Here is a 10,822-nt window from a genome sequence, read left to right as displayed (position 1 = left end):
TTCTGCTGAGTCCTCTAGTGGTCGTATCGTTCTGTCACGTCACAGACAAGGAAACTGGTGCGAGGACTCATGTGCAGAGAAAAGAATATTTATTTAACAAAATAAAACATAAACACAAAACAAAACCCACAATGGGGCAAAACACCTAATCAGAAAACAAATAAACTCAAAACATACCAAATATGGGGGAACCAGGAATCACGGAGAAACAGAAGACGTAGACATCCATGGCAACGATACGACCAAGACTGAACACACAAAGGAACTATTTAAAGGGGACAAATCAAGCAGGGAATGAGGGCACACAGGTGGGACAAATGAAACCAATAACGAGATAACAAGGGGGGTGGGATCAAGACAAAGACAGAGCACATGCCCAAAATAACAAAACACCACAAGTGCACACGAGACAGGACAGGCATGTGACACATATTTAAAACTTTATAATGTAAAGCTCCAGCCGATCGCCTCCAGCCGATAGCAAAAGTGTATTTGCTATTTAAACAACGTGGCGCTGGACGTGAAAATGATAACTGCGTCGGGCTGAAACTGTCAAAAAACACATTGCGTCGGGTGTATGATAGGGCCCGTAATTTTTAGCATTTACTCTCCCTTTTGAGTGTCATGGCAAAGCATACTGGGAAATATAAATCCCAGCCCAGTTTCAGTTAAATTTAAATTTGTCTAAATTAAAAGAAAAGAGAGTTCATAAAACTCAAAACAATGAAACAATCCAGAATTTAAGATTACTTCAAATGTTTCAGTTTTGTGAACTCAAAAGAAAAAGAAAATTCTAAATACTCATAAAAGTTTGTTTAATTGAACTAATTTGTTTAATTTGAGTTGGCTCTACTCAAACCAATTAATTATTTTCAGTGTTAGGGTTTACAGCATGACTTTGACATTAAAAAACATGGTAGTATTTGATACAAATCACTGTACGATGACAATATAAAGGGTGGATGTCAGTGTAGAGGTCACTTTAAACCCAAATAAGTTGGCAAAACTAAAAAAATTGAGGTAATCAGTTACATCAAAAATTTAAGTTTAAATTTAAATCTCACACTTAACATTTATCTTACACAAAAAAAAAAAAAAAAACATTATATAACACTTAATTTTAGCATTTACTCTTTCGAGTGCCATGGCAAAGCATGATTTGAACATAATCCTAATCGCAAGGTCCTGAAAACTTTCTAAGGACAGCACGTTTTTGAGCTCTAAAAATAACGCAGTGCATCAGACTTCAGAGCTCTGCGTAATGTCTAAACTAATCGATCGGACAGTTTAGGCTGAATCTATAAATACATTGTGTCTGTCTGTCTTAAATGCATAATGGATTTTCGGTTCCCTGCCCGAACTGTGACATTTACAGAAGTTGCCTCTGGACGTCCCAGAGTAAATGCTGAAAATTTCCCAACCAGATTCAAAAGGTCATACACTATTGATCACAATGAAGTATTCCCACCACACAGTCTAATCTAATAATGCAAACCTGCTTAATGTTACACGACAATCTACAAGACTTCTGTGCATGTCAATGATGTGATGTTCGTTCATTTATCTGTATTAAATTATTAAAAAATACATTAAAAGTTTACTTCTTGTATGATATAACATGTTGCCATTGCTAAATTGAAAAGTCATTTTGAAACTTTTAGTGGAGGTAAAAGTAAAAAGTGTCAAAGTGGTGTAACTGTCTAGAGATTGCACAAAAAAAATTTTAATCATAAGATTAAAATTAACATTTGTGACAGTAAAATGCTGTTCTTTTGAACTTCCTATTCACCCTGAAAAAAAATGAATCACAGTTTCCACAAAAATATTAAGCAGCACATCTGTTTTCAACATTGATAATCAAATCAGAATTAGAATAATATTAGAATAATTTTGGCATATTAGAATAATTTCTGAAGGATCATGTGACACTGAAGGTGAAGACTGGAGTAATAATGCTGAAAATTCAGCTTTGACATCACAGGAATAAATTACATTTTAAAATCTATTCACATGAAAACAATTATTTTAAATTGTAATAATATTTCATAATATTACTGTTGTTACTTTATTTTTGATCAAATAAATGCAGCCTTGGTGAGCAGAAGATTCAAAATGTATTATTATGCAGATTTTACATCAATATTAATATCTGAAAAAAAAAAAACTTTTGACAGCCAAATCCATATCCTTGGTCAACAAGCAGGAAACAATTAGTATGTGAAATCAGAAATACCTTTTTAGACCGTCAATGTCATTAATGTCCTTTTTATGAAAAGGCTCAAATGGAGCATCCCTAAAAATGTGACAATAATAACCATAAAAAAATCTACCTTGAAAAATATGCTTCAAAAAGAAGTGATTAATAAAACTTTAAAATATTAAAAAAATATATATAGGCTATTTGTATATAAAATAAAAAATGAAACCAACATGAATTATATTTTCAACAACTTGGCATAGCCTAGATGTTTATAAGATTTCTCTTTTTTGTCATCTCGGGCATCCTCTTACTAATAGCCATAAACCCGTGTATGTGTGTGTGTGTGTGTGTGTGTGTGTGTGTGTGTGTGTGTGTGTGTGTGTGTGTGTGTAGAACCTGTGATCTGACGCCACTGAACGGATCCACGCGCGCTCTTGGAGAGGTTGGGGTCACACAGTCCATCACTGCGCTGGAGACAACGCGCATCATGCTGGCAGATGTGTTCCGACCAAACCTTGACATTTCGAGCAGAATAACGCTTCTGAGATTAAGATCCCAGAAACATATGGACGCAGACCTCTAAACAGAAAAATGCATGATCCATGATGAACTGGGATGTGGTGGTTCATCTGTTCCTATAACATTGCTATAAAATAATGGCTTGCCGGGCTGGATGCTGCATCGGTACCCTGAATGAAGATAACGCAAGATTTCTCATGTTGGCTTTGCTAATCATCATCTACCTGTTATGCGGGGCAGCGGTGTTTTCAGCGCTGGAGCATCCGAAGGAGAAGCTCGCCAAGGAGAGATGGGCTCACAGGATCGAGCAGTTCACCCACAAGTACAACCTGAGTCAAGACGACCTGAAGAACTTCCTGAGGAACTACGAGGAGGCAAATGTGGCGGGAATCCGTGTGGACATGACCAGACCGCGGTGGGATTTTGCGGGAGCTTTTTATTTCGTCGGAACTGTGGTTTCAACTATCGGTGAGCAGTCTAACCTTCTAACTCAAACTGCATAATATTTAGAAAAAATGTCAAACTACAAGATTATTGTGATTTTATAGCCAGCATAAGTAGTAGCCTACTAGGCTAATTAAAGTAACGTGCAACAGGTCCTTAGCCTCATTTACCATTTCGAAACGATATAATGTTCTTTCAGTGGCTCAAATGTGACCATATTGATGTTTAAAATGGATTTTCTCACCCCGTTTTTTTATTAACTCGGTTAATCAGATTTAATGATGTTTAAACATCTAATTCTTGAGACGTGGGGAAAAACACGTCCTTTTCATTAAGGCTACCTGCTATTTGTTTTCACAAAATCTATTTGCACTTTGAAACTAATCTGAGCTGGTCACTGTGCGAACCAAATAATTTCATATTCTCGTTATATATATAAAACGAGAATATGAAATTATTCATATTATTCATATACACGCGACATTATTGCATTATCTAAAATAACTTGGCTTTAACTCACTTGAGGTTTACAGCTGTCATCTCCACTGTCAGATATTTGAAAAATTCTTCTTCCCAAACATCTTTATATAGCCTAGTATATTTCAGCTGCTAACAGTGAAACTTCACACAGACTGGTGAGTTATATATATATATATATATATATATATATATATATATATATATATATATATATATATATATATATATATATATATATATATATATATATATATATTATTTTTTCTTCTCAATAATATATATTTTTTCATTATTGTGATCTCAACCATGATACTAAATCACACAGATTAAAAGACATTGTCTGTGTTTTTTTTAGATGATTTTTGCTTTATTTAATATATAAAATATTACATTATTGCATTATCTAAAATTACCTGGCTGTAACTCAATACTCAAAAGGTTTACAGCTGTCATTGCCACTTTTTTTTCATAATTCTAATTATCTCAACCATGATGGTCAACTAAATCACACAGATTAAAAAACATTGTTTAATTTTTCTCATTTTCAGTTGGTCATATTAGTAGAAAAGCACCAGAAAAAGAAACTGCATTTAATTCATGTGAGATATGTGCAGTTATTTTGTCAACACATTTGCTAAAGATTTTCTGACTGTCTTGACAATTCAATAGATGGAGCTGAAAATCAGTTTGAATCCATCATGCAGTCTCGTTCATTTGTTCACTGAAGTGAATGCTATGCTTGTCACCATTTCGAATACACTCTTGACACATTATTATCCGATAGTGTACAGCTATATCAAGGGAAAACACATTTTTGTGAAGAAGACGCAAGAGATTAAACCTTTGAACATGATAAACAGCTTAACCACAGAATTCCCTTCAACTCCACTGATGTAAATGTTTTGTTTTTCCAGTTTTGCCCTAGTACTTAAGAATAAGTGCAACACCAATGAAAACTTTTTCAGATCATTTCAGTTCTACCTGTAAATTCTTGCTTTTTAAAGTGAAACCCTTTCGATATTAGCCCATGCGCACTATATGTCCATAAACCAAGTTAAATTAATTCTCAGCATGTGTCAGATTTGTTTTTGCAATAGAGCTAATGAGAATATTAAATGCATCAGATTTATCATCGTCTCCATGCAGTCTTTCATCTTCATGCACAAAAATGAGAAGTGCTCACAAAAATAGGCAGAGCAGGGGAAGTTTATTTTAGCCTCATTAATATCATCTTGTAGATCATCAGAAGATAGAAAAGTCATACCATGGATATGAACAGACAGTTATCGAATTCATTATTCATTAGTACTAGTTAAATTCATGCACCTAATTTCAGGTTATCAATAGACACATTGTAGGAAAAGGTGTTTGTAAATATGCCAGCGGATGCTATATACATGCTCCTCAGGATTTAATTCAATTAAAAAAAAAACTATAGAGAAGTAAGACTGCCGTCACCAATGGTAACCTATTTCTAGTGGTTTGAGAAGAAGGGAAAGTGGGGTTGTCTGGATGGTGGAGGTGATTGAGCCTGGGGTTCACGTGGGATTTGGAGCACATCCTGCTCATTAAAGGACAATTACAGCTCAGTTTCTAATTAGCCCACAGCAGTTGGATGTGCTAATCCATTGTAGTACTGCAATAGAATGAAGGGCTGGATACAGCTTCTCTGTATTTTTTGATGTCTTTAGATGATATCAGGTGACTTATATGGAATAACTCTGGCAAAAAACAATGTAGGCAACTTGTTCACACTGTAGGGGTGTCAAATCTTTCTGTTCAAACATTCATGTCCACATTGGTTGTGATGATAACTCAAACTTGTGTATATTCAACATGCGTGAGATTTTTGAATGGATGTTCCGCCTTGACTTGATCATGTGTTTAAATCACATTTGACACCGATAAAGGCATAAAAAGGACAGAGGATGGAATATAAAATGTTTTGCTGTCGCAACACCTGATACAGGGTTATTCAATTAAGTTAAATTAAAATGTATTTGTATTGCGCTTTTAACAATACATATTGTTTCAAAGCAGCTTTGCAGAAAATGTGACTGTGTCCAAAAAATGTCCATATTTCAGAAAAGTACCGTTCAAGAAAATACAAATCATGCAGTTAGCTTACATGTATTCATTTTAGGCAGAAACAATGAGCTCATTAAAGCAATTATTACAAGTTGATCATAATCACAATATATAGAAAATGTGGCACTAAGTGCAAATAGCAACTAGATTCTATTTACACTAAGTGAAAATAGCATATTTTCTAAGTAATAATAGATGATATTTACACTAAGTAATAAATAATATGGTTTGTGGAACGCTTTCTGGAACGTGGTTTTGACGCTTGCTTTTCTCCCTTTTCCCATCACATATCACATCGGAAAGGCATTTACTTTCAAGAAAATGTTCTAAAAGTGGAAATAAAGTGCCAAACTAAATGTTTAATAATAATAAAAGTATTTATTGGGTAGTGGTAGGGGTAGGTGTAGGGAGGGCTTTTATTGTCCCATTAAAGTAGACTATAGGTAAACCCAGCCTGATCTGCCGGCTATTTGATTTCGCCCTGCCGCTCAGTCTGGAAACCTGTACATTAATTTATCCTTCTTCTGTTACACTTTTGCGGGAACCAATCACAGACTGGCTTATCCACCTGGTGCACTATTGGCGGGTTTAACACTATGACGGATAGAGAAGAGATGGCTCGTTGCCTGTTGATCACACCTCAACCTGATTGGTTGATGGACTATCCAATTGCGTACAGAGTCATTTGAAATATGCTCGTTTATCACACCTCTTGTGCAGTAGAAAATACCTAGCAGACTCCCCAGACCAATGTTCAATCTTAAATTGAGCTTGGTCTGGTGATAGCCAGACAACCATTAAAGGGTTAGTTCACCCAAAAATGAAAATAATGTAATTTATTACTCACCCTCGTGCCGTTCCACACCCGTAAGACCTTTGTTCATCTTCGGAACACAAATTAAGATATTTTTGTTGAAATCCAATGGCTCAGTGATGCCTGCATTGCCATTAGGGGTATAGCGATATTCAAACCGAATCCGAAAAAACGCGGTACACCACCCACGGTTCAAACCGCGATACTCTCATGTCGAATCGAGCGTGCCCCACCCCCCGCCCCCTGCTGCCCCAGCCCAGCCCTCACTTCACCTTATGCCACAAAATAATTGACATTAGATTAAATAGTCATTAGTACACTTTTAACAACTAATAAGAGCTGTATTTTTACTAAATATTATTATAATAATATTATTTACTAAGTATACACTAACTTTTGTCTTCCAAGTGCATGTCACGTCACTTGGGCGATCGCTCAAGTTCATGGTGGAAGGATAAAGAGAGCCAGTTTCCCCATTTAGACAGGTAGGCTAAATGCTACCTTGGAGTCCCAGCAACATCGTCAATCAAACAATCTCTCTCACCTCAGAAAACCGCTTTCCTCTTCTGTAAGCCGTCATGAAGCTTCGGAGCGTTATGAATCAGCATATCAAATCAGCGGTTCGGAGCGACAAAGTCACGTGATTTCAGCAGTTTGACACGCGATCCGAATCCCGATTCAACACGCTGATTCATAACGCTCCGAAGCTTCATGAAGCAGTGTTTTGAAATCAGCCATCACTATATAAGTCGTTATTTAATTTTTTCGGTGCACCAAAAATATTCTTGTCGCTTTATAATATTAATATTGAACCACTGTACTCACATGAACTGATTTAAATATGTTTTTAGTAAATTAATGGATCTTGAGAGAGGAAATGTTATTGCTGGCTATGCAGGCCTCACTGAGCCATCGGATTTCAACAAAAATATAATTTGTGTTCCGAAGATTAACAAAGGTCTTACGGGTGTGGAACGGCATTAGGGTTAATAATAAATGACATTATTTTCATTTTTGGGTGAACTAACCCTTTAAGGCTGCATCCATTTAATAATTTAAAAAATGTAATAATCATTCAACTCTGTTAATTATCGCATCCTGTTAATGTACAACAATACTGACATTTACATTTATGCATTTGGCAGACGCTTTTATCCAAAGCGACTTACATTGCATTCAAGATACACATTTTACATTTTGTCAATTCTTGCTTTCCCTGGGAATCGAACCCATGACCTTGGCGTTGCTAGCGCCATGCTCTACTGTTTGACCTATAGGAAAGCTCTGAAGTGCAAGTAGTATGTATCTGTCAAAATAAAATATAAATAGCATGTAATTACTATTTACAAATATTGCAAAGAACTAATACTTTTACATGGTGTAAATAGAATAAATCACTATTTTCACTTAGTATGCTATTTTTACTTAGTAAATAGCATCTACAGCTATTTGCACTTAGTGTAAATACCATTTATCGCCAAGAAAATATGTTATTTTTCTTGTTGCTATTTGTACTTAATGCAAATAGCCGCTGCCATTGTATATTGCGCTTGCTTTGCTTGCTTTATAATGGGTATAAATCTAACCCCTCATTTTATTTCTGTGTATGGCGCAGGTTTTGGGATGACGACACCCGTCACTATTGCTGGGAAGATATTCCTGATCTTTTATGGGCTTATTGGTTGTGCTGCCACCATTTTGTTCTTTAACCTCTTCCTGGAACGTGTCATCACCGTGATCGCATTCGTTTTGAAGTTCTGCCACGAGCACAGAGAACACCGCAAAGCCGGTCCGGCTCAGAACTGCCACCGTCCCTCCGCCGAAAACAGAGAGCGCCGCACGGACAGCTTGGCCGGCTGGAAACCTTCGGTGTACTGCGTGATGCTCATCTTGGGAGTCGCCGCCATCTTAGTCTCTTGCTGCGCGTCCGCCATGTATTCGGCAGCCGAGGGTTGGGACTACCTGGACGCCCTCTATTTCTGTTTCGTGGCTTTCAGCACCATTGGTTTCGGGGATATGGTGAGCAACCAGCGTGAGATGTACAAGGCTCAGGCGGCCTACAGGGTGGGCAATTTCCTTTTCATTCTAACTGGGGTGTGTTGCATCTACTCGTTGTTTAACGTCATTTCCATCGTGATCAAGCAAGTTCTCAACTGGCTTCTGCGGAGGCTGGAGACCCCCTGCCGCTGCCCAGGCCGAGGGAAACGCAACACTCGGAGGAATGCGGTCGTCCCGGGTCACATGAGATCCCGGCGTGAAAACTCCATCGAGACTGACGCAGTCAATGATAGCGAGGCAGATGGACGGCGGATGTCTGGAGAGATGATCTCCATGAAAGACTTTCTGGCTGCTAATAAAGTTAATCTAGCCATTATGCAGAAGCAGCTGTCAGAGATGGCTAACGGACATCCTCACCAGTTAGGGAGCAGCTCACGTCACAATGAGTTCTCCGGAGGGGTCGGAGCGCTGGGAATCATGAACAACCGATTGGCAGAGACAAGTGTAGATAGATAAATCCATCATTTAGAAATGTAAAGTAACCAGAGGACCTCCAAAGCAAAGTGTGATCACTTTTTTCGAAAAAGGCAAGCAAATAATTGACCATAAAGGTATGGTCATATTACTGAAAAGGCTCAATTGTCTACACTCTTAAAAATAAAGGTTCTTTATTGGCATTGATGGTTCCATGAAGAACCTTTAACATCCATGGAATCTTTCCATTCCACACAAGGTTCTTTATAGTGAAAAGAAGGTTGTTTAGATTATTGAAGTGCCCCAATTATGCTATTTCAAAGGCTCCTAATTTTGTTTCGGTTTAATTTTCTCATAATTGCACATCACCATTTCTCAAAGATTCTCAAATGACTCAACGGATAAATCAGTCTTTCTAAATCCCTCCTTTCCGAGAGCCTGCTCTGCACTGATTAGCCAGATGGCCCACCAGTCTGTTGTGATTGGTCTACTGCTTACAGCCCGCGTTTCGGAAGCTAACCGTTCATTACCATAACTGTTCTTCAGCTCCATCCGGAGGCTTCCTAAAGCTCAGCGATTGTACACTGTAAAGACAGTATGACTTCGATTTCCCATATCAAGCCGAGCGCGAGTCCGATGATGAAACAGTGGAATAACTAGTTATTCAACCGAACCTCCATCGCAAAGACAACTTGAGCAGAACGTTTCTCAAAAACACACCTCATTTTGAGATAATTTATGAGATGTTGCAACTGTAATTCCTCACCATCAGCATTAACAAGAGTATGTCCATCAACAAACCGGTGTGTGTGTGGATTTCTAATTTATTGCGGTTCATATATCAATAATATACGTTAGCTGAGCACTAACATGAATGACTTATGTAACAAACGTTTGTAAAACAAATCTTACTCCATCCTTTATCTTTACTCAAAGTAATAAGAATGACATACAATCTGCATTAATGGACACAGCTTTAGGGAATAGTGGCCCACAGCTGCTTAGCAGAAGTATTTCAGTAAGACAGTAATAATGTGAGTTAGCCAGTTAGCTTGAAACTTACACAATATAAAACTATGTATTTTGAACAAAATATATACATCAATAATAATTCATACTTTGATTCTGAGGTGCAAGCTGGTCCAAATAAACTGGATACTGACCCATCTTTCAAGTAGCCTGGCTCCGCCCTCCTACGTACTCACCTAATTTTTCATTTTCCTGCAGTACTCCGTCTGGGATTGCGGTATACTCTCTGGTTTTCTCCGGTCAAATTTTAACCGGTCCAATCAGTGAACAGAAGGAGTGGCTGAGAACGATGACGTTGATGTCGTGCGCTAGTTTGAGATGACATACGTCACAACCAAACGTTAGCGATTGGTTATGGCAGATCCAGAAGCTCTGGGCAGATCCAATAGTTTTAAACTTCAACAGAGTATCCGCCTTCAAGGAAGTTAACGCTTGTCAATGGAGATTGGCCAGACTCTCTGTACCCTCTGTGAGAGTCTGGTAGGACCAAGATATCTTTCAAGAGCAAGCGTTTGCGAATCCCGCATTGAACTCTGAGATTTGAGAAGCAGTCGTCATTAAAATGACGACATCCACGGGCGGACAACGTACAACAAAGGAGAGCATTATGAAAATGTCTTTTCTAGTGGCATAGAACTGTCACGCAGTAGGATTCGAAATACAAACAACACGTATAGTCGGTTCAGACAGAGTTGATTCTTTCTTTCGGGAGACAATGACTTATATTGTGAACTTTCGACACAGCATGAAAACCCATAAAAGGGACACTTTAAAAT

At 37.7% G+C, this 10,822-nt stretch overlaps 1 protein-coding gene across 1 annotated transcript; it reads left to right on the top strand.

The window, feature by feature from the left end:
• Positions 1 to 2,856: 2,856 nt before the first annotated feature.
• kcnk13b (potassium channel, subfamily K, member 13b) lies at positions 2,857 to 9,059 on the top strand (the record flags this gene model as incomplete). The annotated part of the gene is made up of 2 exons (XM_079830510.1): positions 2,857 to 3,187; positions 8,161 to 9,059. 2 exons carry the CDS (start codon positions 2,857 to 2,859, stop codon positions 9,057 to 9,059), a joined length of 1,230 nt encoding a protein of 409 aa, XP_079686636.1.
• Positions 9,060 to 10,822: the final 1,763 nt, after the last annotated feature.

The sequence above is a fragment of the Gobio gobio genome (assembly GCF_949357685.1).
Source record: "Gobio gobio genome assembly, chromosome: 12".
Taxonomy (NCBI): domain Eukaryota; kingdom Metazoa; phylum Chordata; class Actinopteri; order Cypriniformes; family Gobionidae; genus Gobio; species Gobio gobio.
This window is presented reverse-complemented; position numbering and strand designations above follow the sequence as displayed.